Source organism: Malaya genurostris, chromosome 3 (assembly GCF_030247185.1).
Source record: "Malaya genurostris strain Urasoe2022 chromosome 3, Malgen_1.1, whole genome shotgun sequence".
Taxonomy (NCBI): Eukaryota; Metazoa; Arthropoda; class Insecta; order Diptera; family Culicidae; genus Malaya; species Malaya genurostris.
The window spans coordinates 207,914,618-207,938,821 of NC_080572.1; the positions used below are offsets into that span (position 1 = coordinate 207,914,618).

General features: G+C 38.2%; 1 protein-coding gene across 1 annotated transcript; it reads left to right on the plus strand.

Moving 5' to 3' along the window:
- The first annotated feature begins 10,227 nt into the window (after positions 1–10,227).
- On the plus strand, positions 10,228–19,564 carry LOC131434184 (uncharacterized). Its single transcript, XM_058600839.1, has 4 exons — positions 10,228–10,329; positions 10,432–10,556; positions 10,639–10,765; positions 19,496–19,564. Exons 1-4 carry the CDS (start codon positions 10,228–10,230, stop codon positions 19,562–19,564), a joined length of 423 nt encoding a protein of 140 aa, XP_058456822.1.
- The last annotated feature ends 4,640 nt before the right edge of the window (positions 19,565–24,204 follow it).

Here is a 24,204-nt window from a genome sequence, read left to right on the forward strand (position 1 = left end):
CATGAATCTCCATGGTCATGTAGAATTTATGGTTTGCCATACAAATTGGAGCCAATCTATCCTGATTTTGTCGCAATCGCTATACTTCAAATATGAATCTTATAAGCGTAGAAGCATATCGTCTAATAAGAACTTCGTAGATCATTTTGCCATAATAGCTTTCTTGAAAGTTTGTTGACTTTTGCTTTTGACTAGCTTGCTAAGAATATTGATTTGGTTTGGAAAGGATTAATAATATCGTTTTAAGGAAGCTTTAGTTAGTTTTGTTTTAATTGATAACAGAAATAGAAAATATTCACTCTTCAAACTCAGACAGAACAAAATACTTGAATAATGTGTTTGGGAACAAGACTGTCATAAGTTAATCAGACAAGAATATGAAATAATCGGAGAATTCATAAAAAATATCAAATATACCCACAGTCGCGGGCAGTAAACCACCACGGCCTTACAAATTCCAAAGCAGTACGTGTGTAGTATCCGACTTGGCCCAGTACGAGTATGTACACATACTTCACAAATCAAAGAAACCGTCGTGGCTCGTGACCGATCGGCTCCGAAGACGACAACGAGCACTATGATGTCATTCTCCATGTACGTTCCCACCAGACACAGCCTAACCGGCGGACCTAAAAATAGCCCGTGTATGTAGTTATGGTAGACTAACACGGCTTTACTCCAGAGCGTTGCAAGTGAGAACCTGAACCCCTCCAGGAGAGTAGCACACAAACGAACGCAATCGTATCGATTCGATACGATCAATTGAGATCAGCCGAAGTGAGTGTCATGCAGCGGCATTTGATCAAACCTTGCGCTTGGTGCATTAGAACTGCGCTGACCGATATCATGGCGGCAACATATTCAAGCATAGGCAAAACCAACACGTTCAAGCCTGGCGGATACTCGTTCTGGATGCAGGTGCACGAAACGAAAAATAACCGAGTCCTCCGAGAATTCAACGAACAATATCTTCGTCGATGTGATAAATGGATTAAAAAGTCAAATCACACACAATGCTTGATATGTAAACAAACCGTACAAGTTTTATGCTGCTTCCATAGCTTCGGCGCGAGCGAGTATGGGTTGAGTTACATTTGCCTTCCCCCCTTTTCGTAGGAAGACGCGAATCCGTACATTCGTGTGTGTGAGTGCAAGCGCGCGGGCAAAGCGTGCTCCCCCGATCGTGTGTTAGTTGAATTTCAAGTTTTCAAATATTTTCGTTGTGTCGTTGGAAGGCATGTTTGTTGTCTGTTTACCATGCCCTACCACCAATAATATATTCTTGTACAACGCTTCTCACTCATCGATCGCCCGGCGAAATAATTCCGTCCGGTTGGATCGCTTTGACCGCACTTGGACCGCGAGATTCGACGCGCATGCACTTGGGTACTGGACGAAGGGGTGGCGTGATACCGGGCGATTTAAATTCTCTCGCGTTCAATGCTGCACTTTGCTAACCTAGCCATTGGACGTTCTAATCGATTTTATGTCGGTTTACTCACTACGAGAGACCCGTGACATAAAAATAGTTTACGCGGTTCAGCGGTATTTATTGGTTATTTATAGCAGCGACCGCCAATAAGTAATTGAGTGGAATCTTACTTGCGAAGCTGGGCGCTACTTATAATCGAATCACTCAAAGTGACGTACCCGGCTTTGTCCGGTGAGTCAAACCAAGATGAATTGATGATACAAGTTAATTATTCCGCGAATGCGAAAATGAGATATAGCTTCTTCTAAGAACTGCACTTCGCATTACTCAGCTTGGGCAATTGTTGAAAATAGTTCGAATGAATGATTCAATCGAATCGAAGGCGAAAGACAACTTGTTTACAAGCAGAAGGTAAAGTGGTGATTCTACATGGACTCCGTTATCATACAATACGATTAAATAAATATTAGATACTGGTTGGCATCATTATCTGAACAATCGTTATCTGTTAAAAACTGAATGCGAACGAAAATAAGAATATAATATTATTGCTTACTTCGTATATTTCTATATTCTACATTCGTATTTGTGAGGCTCCAAATGTAATGTGTTCTTCTAGAATGAATATGATAAAACATTCAGAGTACAAATTAGTTCGACCCGTTTTCAAAAGATGGCTTTGGCTGTTATGAACATTGAACATTAACAGCTGTTATCGATAGTTTCAAGAGGCTGTCATTAATATTCAGTTCATATTGCTTCGAGTTTGAAAAAAAGCCTTTGTTTTCTACTGTGTTAATTATGAGCAATTCTGAACACAAACTTTTAGTTTGTGTTAAGTTTCAGTTTTCTATTTCAATTGGAAGAAAAGTGCTTGATTTGATAACTTCTTTAAGATCTTTGGGGAAACTTTAAAAACAAACAAGAAGAACAGATTTCTCCGCTACCCCAAAAAATTAATGTTGAAATCCTGTTTAAAGTACTCAGGAAAAAGATCTAAAATTTACAGATGGTGAAAATCTTAATAGGACACAATACAGAAGAGCGTTAGATGACTGAATTTCACGAAACTGTTTTAAATATGTACCAAACGTACCCCGCCTTCCAAGCAGACGTGTAAATTTACACGATTCAGCAGTCAAATTAAAAAAAAAGGAATGCAATGCCAAAATTTTATCGGTCTCAAAAGACGTAAATTTACGCAATATTTTTTCTAGGTGTGTACTTTCCAGTGTAATGACGGATTTACAACAACCGTATGCGAAGTTATTCGAAGAAAACATATTTGATCCCTGTAGTACCCTGTCTTTGCATAGCTATATGGACTGTTTACTATTGATTTAAGTATTAAATCCAGTTTGGACCGCGAAGTTTAACAACTTTCATATGAAAAAATATTGAATTATACAGGTGACTTAACCCCTCATATAATGTAATGCATAAGAACCTGTTTTAATCCACCTAGTGGTGTAATGATGCCTTTCTCATATCAATCATACTATCATATAGAATACTGTGGTATTCTTCAAAACAATTTTCTCCGATTCTTAAAAGAATAACCGAAATCGGTTTGTTTTACTGTCTACTGATAAAAACTATCAATTGGAGAAGATTTGACGTCGATTTAGAAAACTTTTTACGATTTTTCGCCCTTTTCAGTAATTGTATAAAATTTTTAACACACTTTACCCTATATTTCCGGATCCGGAAGTCGGATCCGGATGAAATTCAGGAATGTCGTATGGGACCACAGGACCTTTCATTTGAACCTGAGCTTGTGAAAACACATTTTACCCCATAACTCTGGAACCGGAAGTCGGATCCAAATAGTATTCAGGAATTTTGTATGGGACCACAAGATCTTTCATTTGAATCTAAGTTTGTGAAAATTGGCTCAGCCATCGCTGAGAAAAGTTAGTGCACTTATTTTTACAATTTTTTGCATGTATGTGTGTGTATGTGCGTATGTGTGTATGTAACGTTTTTTTGCATGGCTCGGAGATGGCTGCACCGATTTTTACAAACTTAGTTTCGAATGAAAGGTCTTGTGGTCCCATACTGAATTCCTAAATTTCATTTGAATTTGATTTCCGGTTTCGGTGTTATGGGGTGAATTGCCCAAAAATATTGAAATATATGTTCTCACTTTTCTCGTAGATGGCGTAACCGATTTGCACAAACTTATGTTTAAATGAAAGATCCTATGGTCCCAAACAAAATTTCTGAATTTCATCCGTATCCGACTTCCGGATCCGGGAAAATAGGGTAAAAAATGTGAACAAAATTTTACCATCACTGAAAAGGGCGAAAAACCGTAAAAATTTTTCTAAATCGACCTCAAATCTTCTCCAAATGATATCAGTTTTTATCAGTAGACGGTCAAACAAACCGTATTCTTCTATTCTTTCAAGAATCGCAGAAAACTATTTTGAAGAACACCACAGCATTATATATGATAGTATGATTGATATGAGAAAGGCATTACACCACTAGGTGGATTAAAACAGGTTTTTATTTATTTCGATGAATTCAACGCAATGGCATTTTAGACTCAATACTAAATGTTATTGAACGTAAATTTACCTAAACTGCATTATTTTTACATACATGTAATATTATGACATCACCGAAAAAATTACGGTATGCTTGAATTAACGTTGAGCGTAAAATTATTTTTTTCTAATTCTCCCCGGTCGAATCTTTCAGGTTTATTAATTCAACAATTTTGATTCAATTGTGTTCCATCTAATGTTTTGTAAGATAACAACTGAAAATTTAATTTAGACTTATTTCAATGTAATCAGAGTTACTTTTAATATTTTTTTAATTTTGTGCCGTATGTTTGATTGATATTAAACAAGAATTTAAAATTGAAATATGAATTTCGAAGAATTAAGATCGGGTGTTATTTACACATCGGAAAAATTCTCACACACTTAAAAAAATCCCTGTGATTTTACATCTTATTAGATGCACATAAATGGAGCCTCGCAGTTTACGCAAATTTACGTCGAAGAACATTTAATATTGTGTCTAAGACTCCATGACATAAAATTCATTGAAATAAAAAAAAAGTTACTAATAGCAACCGCCGCGACTTGAACTGAGAATCATTGGATCGTAATTACGTCTGTTAATCGACTGAGCCACAGAAGCATGCATCTGCTTGGCTGGTAAAAGGTGCATTTAAATTCATACAGTCGCACCTGCTTGCAGAACACAAGTTACAGTCGAAACCAGTAAAATTCAAGCTGATCTAACATTAAGTCATTACATATAAATCATTTGACACATAGGAAAAAAATTATGAATTTTACAGGTGACGGAATTCTACAAACGATACAATTCACAACTACTTAATTTTTCAATTGACGCAATATTCCACTTACACAGAATTTTACATGCTCTGAGTGTAATTTGCACTCGGCTACCAAGTGCCGCTGTATGGATTTATATTTATCAATTATTCAATAAGCAGCTATGAGCTCAGTGGTTCAGTTGAGTAATCGATGTGCTTGCGATCCAATGATTCTCGGTTCAAGTTGCGACGGTTGCCCGTATTCTTTTTTTTTATTTTCATGAATTTCATGTATGGAGTTTTAGACACAACATTAAATGTCCTTCCACGTAAATTTACGTGAGCTGCGACGCTTCATTTATGTGCATCTAATAAGATGTAAAATCACAGGGCTTTTTTAAGTGTGTGTATCAATTATTCAACTAGCACATATGTGCTTCTGTGTTTCAGTCGATTAAACGATGTGCTTTGCGATCTAATGTTTCTCGGTTCAAGTTTTTTATTTCAATCGAGTTCAAGCCATGTAGTTTCAAATTACACAATTTATATGTTCTTGACCATAAATTTGTGTAAAATACGTCGCTCCAGTTCTGTGCAACTTATAAGATGTAAAAGCACAAGATTTTTTCGAACTGTGTATGTGAATATTGTTATTTTTCATATTGCTAAGGTTCTAGAGTCAGTCAGTAATCGTTTAAACTCTACTAAAATGATTTTTTTCCTAACACCTTCAAAGTATATATAGAATATGTCAAAACCATCACCATCTCGCTACCTCGTGATAAACACTGTAATTTGACTCTTCAATAGTACCTAAACAAATCGAAATAATCTTGTGATTTTACATCTTATAAGGTGCACAAAAATGGAGCGTCATATATTACACATATTTATATGCAAGAAGATGTAAAATTGTGCAATTTGAGAATTACATGATTTGAAATCGAATGAAATAAAAAGAACAAAAGATCGATAACAACAGCGCGACTTGATCCAAGAACCATCAAATCACAAAGCACACCAGTTGATCTGCATATCTGCTAAATGAATAATTGATACATTTAAACCCATACAGTGTCACTTGCTAGACAAGTGTAAATTACACTAGAAGCCAGTAAAATACTGCACGAATGGAATATTGCGTCAAAAGTTAAAAGTTAAGTGCATAAAGAATACTCGTGCTTAAAAAAAACTTTGCTAATTCAAATGGATTGAAAACGACATCGGCCATTCAATTTATTTTAATTACAGAAATGTGATCATATTATTCCAAACAAAATTCCGAATCACAAACATTTTCCTTCTTCTCAGTACTCGAACCGAATTAGCGTAATTGAAAATATCCAAATACTAATGCATAGTTCCATTTTTTCGTGATTTGCAATGTGTATGGGTTTTATTTGACCATCCGAACCGCGCCAGTCGAAATCTAGTACCACATTGGTAGGATCTCGATTAAGTGATCGAAAGCGATACGTAATGCCACCGTTAAGTCGAGTAGACTTCAAAAATAATCGTTTCGAGAAACTCGATTCGAGATGCATAATGTCAGCCCAGTTTTAGCTGGACAAACGATCTATGAACACTTGTATTTATGACGACAGTTGATTTGACCTCATTCAACAATTTTGTCAACTTGACGTGCGAATAGTTTGGATTTTCGCTATGCGCAAACCAAATTTTCATGCGTTGCTTCTCTTGCACAGAAAATAATTATGAATTTTACAAGTGACGTAGTTCTACAAACGATACAATTCATAACTACTTACCGTGTCAAATTACGCAATGTTCCATTCGTACATAATTTTACTGGCTTCGAATGTAATTTGCGCGCGACTACCAATTGCCGCTGTATGGATTCATATGTATCAATTATCCATCAAGCGGATATATGATTCCGTGACTCAGTCGATTAACTGGCGTGCTTTGTGATCTAATGTTCCTCGGTTTAAGTCGCGCTGCCGCTACCAATCTTTCAGTTTTTATTTTATTTGATTCAAGCCATGTAATTTTCGGATCGCACAATTTTACATGTTCTTGAATATAAATTTGTGTGAATTACGATTTATGTGCATCTTATAAGACGTAAAATCGTAAGATTTTTTCGAACTGTGTGCTTTAAGGCCATTTGCACAAATGATGATCAAATGTCAAAACCATAAATAAACTCATCCTAAAATGAAGGGTGTGTAGATTTTTTTCAAAGTATGACTCAAAAAGAAAATGCATTAAGTTGTAGTGGTGCAATTTTCGTTTTCCTTCATTGTTCATGACACATGAGTCTGTAAATTATGATATGTATACTGTAAGACAGATCGAGGTGTCAGCTTAAGAAGCAATAATATTGCTATTCGTAACAACTGAACAATTTTGTAATTTATTTTGCAACATAGAAAAAAGTGCAAAGATGATAGTTTCCAGAAAAATAACATAAACTCTCTTGATAAAATCAACGATCAGTTTGAAAATACAGGACAATAATCTCATCACTGCAATCGAGGTGTAAGTTCTGATGATTTCTTCTCTGCCTAAAACTAGCTCTAAATGTTACACTTGAATCCCAGATGGAAATATTTCGTACGAATAATCGCAATAATCAAAATTCGGCATCTCACGACACTCGGGATGCCGGTACCTCGCGTAACCTGTGAGCGAGAGAGAGATAGAGAATTAGAACCTGGGGGGACGACCGGTACGCTGTTGGTTGTATGTTTTGGCCTGATTATTCCGTTCGTTTCACACAGCGCATAGTAAAGGGTGATTTTTTAAGAGCTTGAGAACTTTTTTAAACAATAAAACGCATAAAATTTGCAAAATCTCATCGGTTCTTTATTTTAAACGTTAGATTGGTACATGACATTTACTTTTTGAAGATAATTTCATTTAAATGTTGACCGCGGCTGCGTCTTAGGTGGTCCATTCGGAAAATCCGCTTTTTTATCGACAAATTTTGTTCAGCGATGAGGCTCATTTCTGGTTGAATGGCTACGTAAATAAGCAAAATTGCCGCATTTGGAGTGAAGAGCAACCAGAAGCCGTTCAAGAACTGCCCATGCATCCCGAAAAATGCACTTCCGGCCGAAATGCTCGAAAAAGTTGCCCAAAATTGGACTTTCCGAATGGACCACCTAAGACGCAGCCGCGGTCAACATTTAAATGAAATTATCTTCAAAAAGTAAATGTCATGTACCAATCTAACGTTTAAAATAAAGAACCGATGAGATTTTGCAAATTTTATGCGTTTTATTGTTTAAAAAAGTTCTCAAGCTCTTAAAAAATCACCCTTTACAACTGCGGTTGTAGAGGTGCCGCCGGTCGCATGCACATGACTTGCTGCTGCTGGAGTGGACATCGTCTTGCTTGCCGTATCAGCCGCTGCCACTCACCGGGTTCTGCCTTCTTGACGAATGCCGCTGATTACTGCGGCCTGCAATGACTAATACGAGTGAATGTTTGATGAGTGCCACAACAAGTATGATGCGGTGGCATAAATGGTGTGAAATAGGGAATGAACGAGGAAAGCGGGCGGCATGCGGTTGATATTCTCCGATGACTGGTTTGCTTTGGACAGTTTGTCCGGCCGTGTATTGAGCCCACGAGTGTTATGCTACATTCTCTCATTCCACAGAAGCGTGGCATAAACATTGAAGCAACACAATACACACTGGGCTGGAGGATCGTACGAGGGGGTGACCACTGCCGCCGCCGCTGCCGCCGCCACCAACGGCCGCTGCCGCCGGCACACTGAGGGTGATCAAAACAACGTGTAGATCGGTGCTGGTATTGGTGAGATGTTGAGTGTGAGCACTGCAGCGAGATTTAACTTCACAAAAATTGTATTTTATTTTATTTGTTAGTGTTCTTATTGATGCCGGTTCGTGCGTTTATAGCTTCGACAGAGCGCGGTTTGAATCGATTTCGTAGGAGAGTAGCGGAAGACGAATTGTTTATCTCGTCGTGGTGCGTTTTCTTTTTTACCGGTGGGTCTGTGCGATCACCTCTCGGATGCGTTGTTTTGTTTTGTTCGATCGTTGCCGGTGTCGTCAGTTTTCGGTGCATTGTTTCGCGGGTCGCGCGTTTTCTGGACGCGGTCGGTTCTCGTGCTCCGTGTCCGGTCAGCAGATTTCTGGCGGATGTTTTGTGTGCGTGAAAGTCCAAGAGGAAGTGTATGGCAGTAGTGGCAGTTGAATGCAAAATAATAAAAAAAAAAAAATACAAAGCGTTGCTGTCTGAAATATAAATAATAATTTCCGTTCATGAAATCATCTAAATATAGCGTACAGTGAATTTTGGCATTCCAGTTCTCTCTCTGCCCCTCCCCCCCAGTGTTCTCTTGGGTGCTGAAAATTGACGGATTGGCTGGAGTTCTATTTTCGTTTGAGTGGTGCGTTCAGCAACGATGTGTGTTTGCAGTAAAACAATTCATCCTCACAACAGTAGAAACTAGAGCAATTTTACAAATGCACACTTTTTTCTTCTCTTCCCTTCTCAGATACGCGGCTGTTTTTTTCCGGAGTGGTTCGGTGTTTTGGATGATGTGTTTTTAAAGTTCATGACATCTTCCACGGTACGAAAGACCTGACGTGACAGCTATAAAACATTACGAGGGAACCCCACTAGTCAGATATCAGCCAAGTCAGCAGCAGACAAAGCAGAAGAAGAAGCCGAGGAAAAAAACAAGTTTTGGAAATCTTCCAGTAGAATAAACATAAACAAAAGAAACATAAACCATTTTGACTCGTGTGTAGTGAATTTTGAATAGCGAGTTAGATCAAATTGAAATTCCGAAATTCGAAACCAGCAGTCAGATAGATGCTTCAGTGTGAAACATAAACAATCACTCGGCAGTAGCAGTACCATAAGTTAGCGTGTCATCAGTTTTTACTTAGCAAACTCCCCGCCCCACCCCCGCGCTATTGTTAGTGATTCGTATTAATGTTGGTAAAATTGTCACATACGCAATAATCAAATTAGTCGGAAAACCAAAGCAACCGGGGCAAAGTAATTTTACGGTAGTTCGAAGAAGAAAATTGCCCTTTTAGCAGTTGGTGTTGGAAGAGGCCGTAAATGAAGTAAAATTATTCAAAGTGAATTAGTGAAAAGTAGAGAAAAAAAAATCCTAGAAAATGTTTATCAATCCGTGTTAGAGTACCATTGGGTGGTATTCGTAAGAGAAGAAAAATAAGAAAAAGTGTTCGAAGTAGAGAAATTACCTCCTAGAGCCAACAGTAGAAACAAGCTTTCCGGTCAGCATAATCAAAAAGAAAGTATTGCTCAAAGGAAATATTACTTCCAAAAAAGAAAAGAAAAAATATCCTAATAAGTGAGTGTACGAGTGTGTTCCAGTGAAATCGAAGTAGTTTATACAGTTAATACAGTTCATTTGCTTCCTTCGGAATCCAGTGCAATCAAGCTCAAGCTCGTGTTCCGGCTTTGTCCAGCTCAGTATTTGAACGGCTAACCCGTCCGGTAAACACAGACCTCACCGCAGTCCACGATGGATATACTACCGAGCGGAAACATCTTTCGAGAGCTGCAGATCATCCACGACACCGGATGTTTCTCGTCGGAATCCTCGATCGAGGACCAATGGCAACAGGTGAGTGGCTCCATCCGGTTCTCGAAAACCGAAAAACTACCGTACCGTACCGTACCGATCCAGAACTTTTGCATACAGTGTTCTTCAACTAAATCCAATTAGACCAAACCTCGAACCACGAACGCGAAACGGGCACCAAAGGGAGAGGGAACGGTGGAACGGGGGTCTCTTCTGCTGAAAGTTGGATTGAATTATTCTATTAAGATGACCGTCGTCTCTGGTCGTCGGTAAGAAGTGGTGCTGTTCCGTTCCACTTTTGTGGCCAAACCAAACGTGGTGCAATTTTGCAGTACCGGCCACATGACAAAGCCAGTCGTCATCATCGTCGTCGTCGTCGTCGTCGTCGGCGGCGACGTCATCTTCGTTGTATTTGTCGTCTTCTTCGGGTGACTTGACTAAAACTTGTACAATTGGACTTGATGATTGTGGGAGCAACGTAGGAAGAACTTTGTCCAGTTTGTAATTGATTTTGTGCAGTCAGCTCTTGAATAGAGTTGTGAAAACCATTTCATTTTTGCCAATGCAGAATTGTGCACTGAATTTAACTGGCTTCCAATTTTGTACTGATTTTGTTTTGGTTAACTAGTACTTAGTTGACCAAATTCAGTTTTATCATGAGAATATTTATATAAATTAAGTTTTGCTCTAGTCTTATCTCTTAAATTTAACTCCAAGAAACTCATATTAGATCCTACTCTTAGTCGATGGAACACTCGATCTCTTCTAGCAAAACGTCAGTTCCTCGGTTATCGGCCTATCAAATGGAAGAATTCTGTGTGTTTGACTTTCTACCTATACTTACTACCCCTACGGATGGTATCAGTTCAGATTAGAGCCTGCAAGTGACACGCACAGGAAAACATTCCTCTCTCTCTCTACCTTACAGTGAACTATTGGTATCTGTTAACGCCATCACCCAAAGTACTTAACATTCAGTACGTATGACAACAAAGATACTCGCACACGCCACCAGCTACTAAACATGGGTGCACTGGCACGGAATAAACTTCGGAATAGAAATCACGATTCAGCTTTTTCTATCAAGTTACTGTGCACCTTGCTCGGGACGAAGCTGCTCCTGCCGCCGGAAGATGTTTACTGATTTAGGTTACAATGATTTGGCGTTGCTTTGGGTTTGGGGTTAAAAAAAGGAATTCCCGCTGAACGAATCAGCTGCCACAATTTAGTTAAAAAGCACAATTCAAAACGATAACTTGTACATAGTATTGTTTTATTTTACATGATAATTGTTTAATTATGCTTGGTTTAAACATTCAGAAGAAGACGTCGGAAGTTACTGAAGTCCACGTGAAATGCCCGTTGCATGCGTAGATCAACGAATTTACTACGCCAAATATTTGTACTTTACAGTTAGCCTAACTGTTAGTAATATAAATAGAAAATGTGCATCTGCTTCCATCGTTTAGTCTTCGAATAAGCAGGAATTTAGTATTAGGCAAAAAATTATGTGCAATCTGGTACAAATCGGTTGCCATGATCAATCAACTCCTTTTAGTGAGTACAGTGAATATTGCTCGGTATTTTTGTTTCATAATTCCAACAAATATACCGATTCATGGGAAGTCATTTGAAATCTGAAAAAAAAGGTTGATTAGACCTTGAAAAGTTTAGATTTTGGCAGAACATATTTTAAACATATTTTTTAGTTGCCAATTGCCAGTGAGTAGAACATCATTTAGCCGTTAAAACTAAGTCAAAAAGGTTGTGTCTGATTTCGTTTGGGGTGATAATTGTCGGAAATCAGCTATCTCAGTCAGTCATGTTTGTATTATAAGACTGAGAAAGCCGCTTTTCCCGATTTCCCATAGGTTGAAAAGCTTATCAGTCCTGGGAACGACTTCTTTGCAACTTAGTTTCAACGACTAGATGGTGTTCTACTGCACGTTTCTTGAATTGGTTGTGTCTAACAAAACCAAATGGCTACAAAAAATATCAAGCTAAAAAATAACAATTTTTCATCGAATAATTGTGATCATTGTTTTACAAACCGAAAAAAGACTATGAATTTTACAGGTGACATAATTCTACAAACGATGTAATTCATAAAACTTAACTTGTCAAATGACGCAGTGTTCCATTCAAATAGAATTTTACAGTCTCCAAGTCAGTGGCGTCTCGTGGCAAAATTTACGGGTTGTGCACTGATTATATCATATGTAACAGTTCGTTGTAAGCGAAAACTAAAGATTGAGGAATCGATATTCGTTTGTGTTTTTCAATACAATGAAATATCGACATACTTTTGCATGGGATTTTTTGATTAAACTTTTTTCGTATTATCGATACAACAGAAGAAATCCGCTGAACGTTCAGCAAATCTGTCAATAATATCATCAACACAACCGTTGACACAACCGTTGCCAGGTCATTTTTTAAAATCTTTGTTTTTTTCTAGACATTTGAAGATTTTTAGGGGCTCATTGACTTCAGAAATCTGTGAAAATCTGTGCAACATATTCAAAATAAGTGAATCTCAGATTAATCTGTGAACCTGACATCTCCGGAGACAGCAATTTGTTTTCAACTGCCATAAGCACAAACCAACGAAGTCTCTTCTGAAGGTGTGCATGCATACAAGTTCTCACAAAGCCAAACTTGACAGAGAGAACAACAAATCTCAGAGCTGAGCTGAGTAATTCCCTCTCTTTTTGAATCTGTTCATTAACTCATGTGCACGGAAAAGACACTAACACAGCGACAAGAACTCGATGCACAAGGCAAAGTGCTCAAGTTCAGAGAGCCATGTGGTATGAAAAGATCGTTTGACGAGCAAGCGCAAGCAACTTAGGATGATTTTTTGTATATTATGCTGTGGCTAAATCGCTCATTATTTTCTATTCGGTAGCATCCGACGACTAAATAGAGAATCTAAAAAATGATAGAATGCGGATGGGGATGCAGTTAGTTCCTTCAATTTGACCGGTTGTGCAGTGCACGAGATGCACATGAGGACGAGACGCCACTGCTCCAAGTACGACGGTACGAAGAGATGCTTCTGTGAAGTTTAGGTTTACTTTTATAGACAAATTTGCCAAAAAAACTGATGATTTGGCAAGGAATATGCGGCGGCGAAGCAAAGACCAAAGTGTTCGTGACGAATAAGACAATGGACTCGAGGCTGTACAAGGAAGAATGCCTCCATTCTTCCTTGTACAGCCTCGAGTCATTAGTCCTTATTCCGTCACGAACACTTTGGTCTTTGCTTCGCCGCAGCATACTTCCTTGCAAATCATCAGTTTTTTTGGCAAATTTGTCTATAAAAGTAAACCAAGCGGTGCGGTGCTTTACAAACAATTAAGCCTCATATTACCCCAATTCATTGAAGTGAGGATGAATTTATTTATAATCTTCCACTTTTGTTTTTGTTCAGATTATAGAGGTTTCATCCTTAAGGTCATTCGCCTCTTCGGACCAGAAAAACTTTCTGACCCCATGTGCGGGGTTGGGAATCGAACCCAGACAGGCTACGTGAAGGGCATCGACTTACCCATCACGCTATACCCGTCCCCCATAATCTGTTACTAAGAAAGCATTCTTCAAGCTAAAAAAATTTGTTTACTATTGTGAATTGATTTAAACACAATTGGATTCTATCTACATCGACTTCGATGTGCTAGGGGACATTTTTATTATAACCCCTAAATGACCAAACCTGCATCGGCCAGAAATAGTCGAAAACACGTTTTCGTTCGGCACATCAGAAAAGTCATTGCACTCCGTTGCAAAAAAAAGTGTTCTGTAAGTAGCAGAAACTTTACATCTGCTTAGCTGTTCAAATTGAACTGCCGAGTTTTGCACTAAGCAGTTCAATTTGAACTGCTCTGCACTGATGAGTCGAAGACGAAACGTAAAAATAATATCAAATATTAGTTTCTAAATTAGAAAAACTTGGGTTTACTGGCTCTTTTCCTCATAGTATAAACTCGTACTTGACCGGCCGTGATACGGTAGGGTATCATTATTAACTGTCAGCACTGGTGTCCCTCAGGGTAGTCATCTCGGACGATAGAATGATTAAAAAGAGGGCTTGTTTTATGATAACCAGCAAACCAACTCCATTTTGATGAACTGCTTTACGATGGAGCTACCCCGGAACGGTAGGGTTTCGGCTTATGTACTAAATACTAAAGCAATCTTTAATTTTGTAAAGCGGTAGTGCCAAATTACTTCAATAACTTCTTCTAGTTATAAATCCCTATGCGAAATTTGAAACCAATAGAATATGGGCGGAAACAGAAGTTACATTTTTTGAGCGGTTAGTGAAATGAACTAAATCGGTCTGATGAAGAGAGAAGAAGACTATATCGGTCGTGAGACGGCTAGGATTTAGATCATTTGTTCGATGTACGCTTACCAACTCGCTGCTGTTGTAGATCTGTGTCTACCACAGCTCAGGGTGGCGGAAATGGTAAACGTGTATGCACGGATAGCAAAAGAACGCAAGTTCGAGTCTTGTCTCTGAGTGTATCTTTTTTCCAGAAAATCCTCTTCTTTGTGAGTTTCTCATTCATGTGTCTTCTTCGATATACATGTTTCCACTTAGTCATTGCAAAAAAATTAGTTCTAAGTTTGTTAGAAGAAAAATGTTGTGCTGTCGCTTTTGTACTAGTTCACTGTTCTATTACTGGTAACTAGTTTTACTGAGTTACGCGAATTTCCGAAGTTTAAGCAGGTTTCCGAAGTTACGCAGTTTTATTTACGCTAATTTTCAAAGTTATCCAGTTTTCTGGTTTTGCCTTAGAAATGCATGAAACGTCGAGGTCTCGAATTTTTTTTCATGTCCACACTTTGAAATTTCTCTCAAAAGAATTTTTTAGATTACACTGGATTTATTTATTTATTTATAATTATGAAATTCATCTGACAATAAAATGGTCTTAATGAATATGTATCAGTCAAGTCATAAAATTGTAGAACGTAGTATTTTCTGCGAAAATTTGTGAGTTGGTTCACCAAAATCGAAGAGATGTTCAACAGTGCCAAACGTCCTCAAACAAGATGTTATCGGTTCGTAATACCCGAACGTCGTTCGATGAAATCTCGGCTGCAGTAAACTGGTGGAGCGCAGCGATCGTTGTGAAGCACGGAAATCAAGTAGAGACAGAATCTTCGAAGAGTCGATATCACCGTTAATCAGTTTTGCCACGAAAACAGCTTGCTGAATTTTTCTGCGTCTTTCTAATGAGTCGAGTCCGATCAGTCGACAACGATCGGGATACGGTGGGAGCTCAAGCGGATTCCTCCAAGGAAGGTTTCTTAGAGCAAGACGAACAAATCTTTTCTGTACGCGTTCAATCCGTAAGTTCCAAACCAGCTGATATGGATTCCAAATTAGGCTAGCATATTCCAGTATATGACGAACCAAGGAGCAATATAACGCTTTCAAGCAATGCGGATCTTTGAAGTCCCGCCCGATCTTCGCAATGAAACCTAATTGCCGTGTTGCCTTTGAAATTATAGATGAACGATGTAGATTGAAAGTAAGCTTAGCATCTAACAAAACACCAAGATCATTAACATGATCAACTCTCTGGAGTTTTTGTCCATCAATTTCATAGTCGAATCGAATTGGATTCAGTATTCGGTGGAACGTTATGACCTGGCATTTTGCAATGCTGATAATAAGCCAGTTCCTATGACACCAGGCGACGAATGTATCAAGAAGATTTTGAAGCCGGATGCAGTCGTCGATAGAACGAACTTCAAGATACAATTTCAAATCATCGGCATATACTAATCTGCAACCAACACCGAGCAGCGAAACAGCATCATTGAAGAACAGCAAAAACAAAAGTGGACCCATATTACTGCCTTGAGGAACTCCAGATAGATTTGAAAACGGAGATGATACACAGGAGCCTAGCTTTATTCGCAAAACTCTACCACATAAGTAAGAGCAAAGCCATTCAGTAAACTTTTGTGTTGCACCCAGCCGCGAAATCTTGCACAAAAGTATTCGGTGGTCAATTCGATCGAAAACTGCTTTAAGGTCAGTGTATACTGCATCAACTTGTACTCTCTTTTCCAAACTCGAGATACAAGTGGAAGTGAAATCTAAGAGATTCGTGCTGACCGAACGACCTGGCATAAATCCATGCTGATCAGAAGAGATGTAATTTTTTGTACGAAAAAGTACCTCAGTGCTCACAATTATTTCAAATAGCTTAGATGCAGCAGATAAATTCGTTATGCCTCTGTAATTCCTTACGTCAATACGATCACCGCTCTTGTATACAGGAAACTTAAAAGACTGCTTCCAAGTCACTGGAAAAATTCCTTGCTCAAATGATTTGTTAAATATAGTGCACAAAGGATCAGCTAAAAAAGAAGCACAATGACTAATACCATCTGGTCCGGGCGAAAACGATCGTTTTAACTTTTTCGCTGCGGCAACAATCATAACGGGAGTAATCAAAAACGTGTCAATGTGCGCTATATTCTCAGGAACATCCACCGCGGCGGTCTCCGCTTCGATACCGGAGGCAGTATTTTCACGAAACACAGAAGCAAAGAACTTTGCGAACAGATCGCATGAGTCCAAGGTTGACATGGATTCAACACCATCGAGACAAACTTTTGAAGGAATCGATGAGCACTTGCGTTTCGAGTTTACAAAAGTCCAGAAATGTTTAGGATACCGACGAAGATTAGTTTGAATCCGCATAACGTAGGCTTTGTACCACCCCGCGTTTAATTTACGATAATTTTCACTGGAACTTTTAAACATTCGCTTTGTTTCAGAGCTATGCCAGCGACGATGTCTGCGCTGCCAAATATTGCGGGTACGTTTTAATCTACGAAGCCGTACAGTGGTCCAAGGAGGGCTCATTGGCCGTTTAATGGAAGGATCTGGATGTTTCAAGCGTTTCTAAGATAGTTGGTATCAAAAATAACTTGCTTTTATGGTTTTTAAAGGGGTTACACCACTGTAGAAAAAAAGAGAAGGACTTTTTTGGGAATTATTTTGTGATCCAAAAAATTGAGTAATTAAGCACGTTTTAACATGTATATTTAGGTACAAAAAAAATTTTACAGAATATTCCCGATAGTTATCTCCACAGATGTACGTAGGGTTTTTTCAATTAATTGATTTTCTGTAAAATGGCAGCCCTTTGAAAATAAAACCGCATTTTTTCATCACAGAATTGTTCATAAAAAAAATATTCACAATTTTCAAAAACCCCTACGTACCTCTGTAGAGATAACTATCGAGAATATTCTGTAACATTTTTGAATCGATTGGTCAGAATTTACTTGACTTATGTTTCCGGCCGTCAAAAATGCTTCACTTTCGCGGAAATGCCGTCAAGCCGCCATTTTGTTTTTCAATTTTTAAAACTGATCATATTTTTGTACTTATTTAGAAATAAATGTACATATTAAAAAGTGCTTTAAAATAATTCCCCGAAAAAGTTCTCTTTTATCTACCGTGGTGTAACCCCTTAACCGGATTACTGAAGTTACGCGGTTTTTTGCGTGTTTTTTTTACGCGGAACGTATCTCCCTCAGTGTACTTTCAGCTACGTTTAGTTTCCATGGATTAGAAATTTGACTTAAAATTTGCATGTCATTCATCATAAGTTCGTGATCTTCGATAAAGGCATATCAGGCTACTTTAGACTTGAAATGGTATCGCAAACCCTTTTCAAATTCTTTCAAAGTTTTTCAAATGTTATTAAATTACTAGGTCCCCTCACATGTGAAATTTTCGAAATGGGTTCGTGTCCAATATCTTAGAAAGACATGAAATAAATCTTAGAAATTTAAACCAAAGGGTAAATTTGATACAAATATGTTGATAAGTTCCGGGTGTACATCTTTTGGACTCGTCATCTGTTAGTTGATTTAACAGTGGAGGACTGTCGGCTTTGTTTTTTTACGACTGTCGTTTTTGTTTTTTTACGACTTAGATTATATGCAAATTTATCACTACTTGTTTTTTTATTTTATGTTTCGTCTTTGATTCATCAGTGCATAGCAGTTCATGTTGAACTGCCACGCTACTCGGTAATTCAACATGAATCGCTTAACAGACGTAAAGTTATCTCTACTTGAGGCAATTATACTGTACCGAGACACATCGTTTTTACTGATGATGTCCCGAACGTAGAAGAATTTACGACAAACTGGTCGTTTTCAGCTAGTAGTCATCAAGAGATTTTGATTGGTTTTATTTTTTTTATCCAGCTTAGTTTACATGCATTGGATCACTTATAGAAGGTTATTTTGTGAAATTTTTAACACTTTCGCTTCATGCCATCCATAAGAGCTTGAGTAGTCGTAAAAGGATATTTTTTTTTTCTTTTTTAATCCACTTTATAAGCATTTCATTATCGTGCAATTTTTTTTTCATGGTCTTTCTAAGTTCCTTCTTAATCATAATGTTCTAATTTGTTTCGATTCTCGGTTAAAATCCAAGTTAAATTATACAGATTTCTTTTTAACTGTGAAATTTCAGCAGAAATATTTCACCCGTTAGAAATAATTAAAGAATATTTTTAACGGTGTAACTAATAATTTCCCTCAATTTGCGGCATCGAGTGCTGGTGTTCTGCTAAAACAAAAACCTTTACACAAGCTTCTTAATTTATGTCGTTCCGATTAAATAACCCGCAGAGGAGAAAATAAACACAAACAGTACGATTCATTCATTCCAACCCAAACCGGCGACATCCGACGGTGGTCGGTGGTGGTCCAATTGTGACGAAAGTCATCTTGATGATGTTTCCATAGGAACTGATTTCGTTCGGATTTACTCGAGCGTTTCCTCGGGTGATCCGGCAGAGATCTCTGCTCCTCCCGGCACCATTCGTACCGAGGATGCCGGGGCCGTGCAGTACATACACACATATAGATATACATTGCAAGTTGAGCTAAACAGTGCTTCCGTTGATACTCGAAGCCACTCGCCACAATCAACCGAGAACCGTTCAAGATTTCGCTTGCCTTCCCAGGAAGCAGCGTGCTTCCCGTCTCGTTTCAGCTTCGCTAAATGAAACTCTTCAAACAAGCTACAATTTTCTTGAGCTATGTTTTGCCATCAGCTCCCCGACAGGGCTGTCCTTATCCCCGGGGACGCACAACCCACCCGCTCGACCGATGTTGGAGCTTTTTTTCTTCTTCTCCCTTCTCGTTTTCTTTGTAGTGGCAGCACCAGCGCAAGGAGAGCAAGCGCTGCCTAATGCTGCTGGTTGAAGCTCACAATGCCGTTTAAGAAAGCGAAAACGGAAGGACAGGACCGCCAGGAAGAGTGCGGATATGGTGCTTGATGATGACGATCCAAATCAAAGAAAGGAAAGAAGGGTCTCAGCCGCCCCGGGTGAGGTTGGCTGGGCGGAATCGGCCAGAGTAGAAGGGGGGGGGGGGGGAAGGGTCCTTGGAGTGGGTACAATGTAGATTCGCGTAGAATAATAAACGATAAAAGTGCTGTTGCAGGGTGAGTCTCGGTACAGCACAGGAAAGCTGGTTGGCCGCTCTGGCACACCGGGATCCGCTCCGCTTCTTCGTATTGGCGTGCGAGGGGAAAATAAGGTACAAAATTACTAGCACGTGCATTTTGGCGTGTGTCTGAAAGGCGCGTCGGTTCATGATGAGGTGGTTCTGCTTGGTGTGACGTGGCGAAACCGGCCGCTCGAGGTGAGGGGGGGGGTGGTTTCCTTTTATTGCCTTCATATTTTTGATGCTGTCCGCTTTGTTGTTTACTTTCTACTTCTGCTCGAAGGAGAAAAAGGATCCTCTGGGGGCGGTTGGTCGTGCGTCGCCCCTTCCCGGTCTTGGCGATGGTCGCGGTGGAGATGCGGCCTGCGAGTGTGATGTTTGTGTTTTGCTTGGTACCGAGTTTGTGTTTGGGACTGGGCCGTGTTTGTCAGCTACCGCGCCTAAGGGAAATGAATTTTGTAGGCTCTAAGATGTAGTGAATTTTATTAAATTTTGCTGTTAAATTAGAATCACCAATGAAATTGAAATATTTAGTCATAAATTTAAGTTATATCATTTTGAGTTATTTAAAACTGTGAGTGCTGAACCTGCAGGATGTAAAAAAAAGTTTCATTGTTATCGAAAGGATTTTGCCCAAAGCTTTAGAATTTCTGTTTATTATCATTTGCAACATATAAAGCTGGCGAATGGAAAAGTGAGTAGAATAATAAAACATAAAAAGTGCGTAAAGTTGAATAACTGACTTCAAATCCTTTCATGGAAAGTTTCTAAGGTGGAAGGGTTGGGAATTTCATAGCGTGTTTGTTTTTTTCTTCTACCTAACAAGTAAGGAGTTTTAACCGGAAAATTTGTTTGTTTTTTTTTATATCACGTTACACTTTTATCTAAGAATTAGAAGATTCTTGGCTCACTAAACCAACGATTGGTACGGCAAACAAATTTTTTTGTTACCCTAGAAATATATTTTGTTGTGATAGCTGTTTTGTTTCAACTTGCGTTCAGCAAATTGGTCTTTGCCACATAATTATACTTTACGACCTTCAAAAGTTGCGGTATTGCAAACTCAATCAGAAACAATAACCTATTGTCTTGATTTAATATAGATATACATTAGCATTTTTGTTTACGGTATTGAATATAATATAATATAACATACAGAATAACATGAAAAAGATGTGGACTGGATTACACGACAACATTCTGAGTTGGAAAGGCCGGTAGAGTTTAACTGAGAGTAAATTATTTTATGCTACCGTCTCATCTCTGAACCAACGCGAAATTAGAATTCATTAGATCTGAAGACATACTGGGTCTATTGGTTTTTAATGTGTTCTATGGTTATTTGAATTACTCACCAGTCAAATGTTTTCTTGATGAATTGATTTAATTGTCATATTCCCTAGGCTTTGGATGATGAGCTACAGGGTGCGTACCCCCGCTTGGTGGATGGGGGTGGGAGTCAATTTACACTTCGCGTATTTACAAAGTCTGACCATACCGAGATCGATCGTTAGCTTATAAATTTAAAAGATGAAAATTATTGTGTTGTCTGAATCGATCACGGAGTGGACAGGACTAATAATGCTTGAAATTGACAATAGGTCATTAGGTGGTTTCGAGCATTCTTATGCCTGGAATTGGTCACCAATTTGAATTATTTTGATCCAGTTGGGATGAATATTAATATATCATATTCGTCTTGAGCTTGGTGAATTTAATTCTAAAAGGAGGACTATTGTTATCAGGAATAGGAGTAAATTGATATCCTATGAACCGTTTAAGAACTTTCAAACCTTTCCGATCCGGCTCGGTATCGGTAATGTTTACAAATTGCAATGATGACGAAACTGATTAATCAAGTGTGAATACACTCTCATATCGGGAAAGGTTTGAATGTACTTAGATTTCTCAAACTTGGACACAGATGTCACCTTCTAACTAAGAGTGTGAGATGTGTGTTTCTGGAAGAGAGCGGTTCACGTGGACCATTTCATCCAATCACACCTAGTATTTCTTCACGAAATACATGTAGTTCTTGTTTCCTGGATGCGTGCTCAACACTAGAAGGCCCAACACTTAGTTTAGACCTAGACTGCTCAAAGGCAGTCAGAATGATGGAAAGAGAGAAAGTCAATAATATAAACTGTGACAGAATAAATAAAAGCTAGTGCAGTATTCCTAAGTGCATATATCGGTAAATAAAGAATTAAAAAAGTTCACAGAATTTCACGCGGTCCTTCCATTGTTTACATATTGTGACTTTCCTGGGCAATCTAGTGTTAAATGCGCATCCTTACATTATATAATTTAACAAGCTTACTAACACCTAATTTTCTTTTATTCTTATCACGAGAAAATATCAAAATAAAAGATTATAGACAAAAACGATATGGATATACTAGGATGCTACAGGAATACCAAAAGGAAATTGAAAACAAATCAAGAGCCCCAGTGAAACGACGAAACATTGGTATGTTATTGTAATAAATCTTTTGATGACATATTAACTTTTGGTAAGTCACAATATTTCTATTTTTATTATTACTTTTATTATTATCATTATTATTATTGTTGTTGTTATTGTAATATTATAAATATTTATTTCTTTATTCTTGATAAATTATCACATTGAGATATTAACAGGTTTCTCCGGCATAATAAAAAAGCGATGCAATGGGGAAAAGGAAATGTAACGTAACTTCGACAGAGATAGAATTAATCAGAGCAGATTAGAATGGATAGTGTTAGTAGATCAAACATATCTACATCTGTTTAGGAACTTTAAAGTAATAATCGTTTGTACCGCTTCAGACATATAAGACTATTTAGGAAAGCAGGGACAAGACCGAAGCGGATACAATGCGAAATTTGCAAAGTTTCATCGACGAGGACATTTAAGACACAGAAGCAGCTGGTAGGATGACAAAATACGAATACGACAGAGACGCACGACTCAATGATTGACTGGTTACAGGGTGAAGCACACACTTCCTGCTCAAGTGACAAATTCTCTGGCGAACTTGCAATAGAAGATACTCGTATCTTTCGTTGCAAATTGATAGCCGCAAAGGAATCTGTCGCTTGGGTTACATGCTGGAGGATTTCCTCCTTCGTTACTAGTGTTCATTTGGGCACCATAGCCTAGTTCGTCTGGTATGGAAAGTGTGGATCGTTGTAACCACCCCCCTCGGCCAGAGCAGCCCATAAAGGGAAAAAAAAAAAAAAAAAAAAAAAAAAGAATTGATTTAATTGTCATATTCATTATTGATTTCATTTTTCTTTTTCACTGGCATACTTCAAATCAATATTCAACCAATATTGGAAATCTATCATGAAATTTGGTTCAATGCAAAGAAGTAACCTCGACAACTTATGATCTTAATATGCATCAACGCCATTAATTCGTTAGTAGAATAATAGTATACGTCCTAGATTGAATATTCCTGCATTTTCTAGAACAGATTCCGTCAGTAGATTTCGGACAACAATCTCCAACATGACGGCATCTTTCTATTAGTTGAATTCTTTTACTGTGGTCTATTTTGCTGATGACGATTGAGAAGTGTTTTGAGTCATATTAGCAACATTTATTCGAAATGCTCCTCTCATTATTTAATTTCAAATAAACGAGCTCCATGAAACTCAGTAGACGGAAAGTATTGGTGAGTCGACGTATTGTGAATGATTCAGCCAAAAGCCAATTTGGGAACTGAGCGCCGCAAGAGTTGATGCAGAGTGATATCAAACTGCATACATCCACTAACCATGTAGTTACGAATCCTTCTTCTACGAAGTATTAAATATACGTTGCTAGTTTTACGAAGTATATTTGAAATAAAGTAAGCTTTTTGGTTTAGGACATTCCAAATAATTGTAAAGAAATTAAAGTTGTCAACTTCTGTTTTTTTTCGGTATAAAATTTACTCATTAAATGATTATTTTTGAAACCAATTTGAAAAGTCAAGACACTGAAAGTGGTGATTTTTTAAGCTAGTTAGTCGGGTAGGAGAAACCGGGACTGTTTCAGTCATTACTGAATAAAATTCAGAGAATAAGTCATTAACAAACAAATTCAGAGAAAAAAAATCGGCCAGCAAACTCCAGGACAGGGGTATTTATGTATGTATGGCGTTTTTTCGAATCAGTTCGCACACTCGTCTTGGGTAGAGGTTTGACGTCTTCAAGAATGCTCACACCTGCAGTAGATTCTATACTGATGAACGAGTTTTTTTCGCGGTTGGGTCAATCTGCGACAAATCCTGTCAGGAACTCGAAATGCTAAAACTTCTTATAGCATTCAGTTTATAGAATGTTGGAATCATCTTTTTATAGAAGATTGACAAAAACAAAAGTAAGAATATACCAGATAAAACTGTACAACTTTTTAGAGTTTTGAAAACCATTTTCAGGGAATCT

Excerpts from the sequence above, each read along its gene's own strand:
- LOC131434184 (XM_058600839.1), top strand. The coding sequence starts at position 10,228 with ATGGATATACTACCGAGCGGAAACATCTTTCGAGAGCTGCAGATCATC. Across the intron at positions 10,330-10,431 it reads TCGAGGACCAATGGCAACAG|ACCAAACCTCGAACCACGAA; the intron begins GTGAGTGGCTCC and ends AAATCCAATTAG. Across the intron at positions 10,766-19,495 it reads TTGATGATTGTGGGAGCAAC|TGGCAGCACCAGCGCAAGGA; the intron begins GTAGGAAGAACT and ends TTTTCTTTGTAG.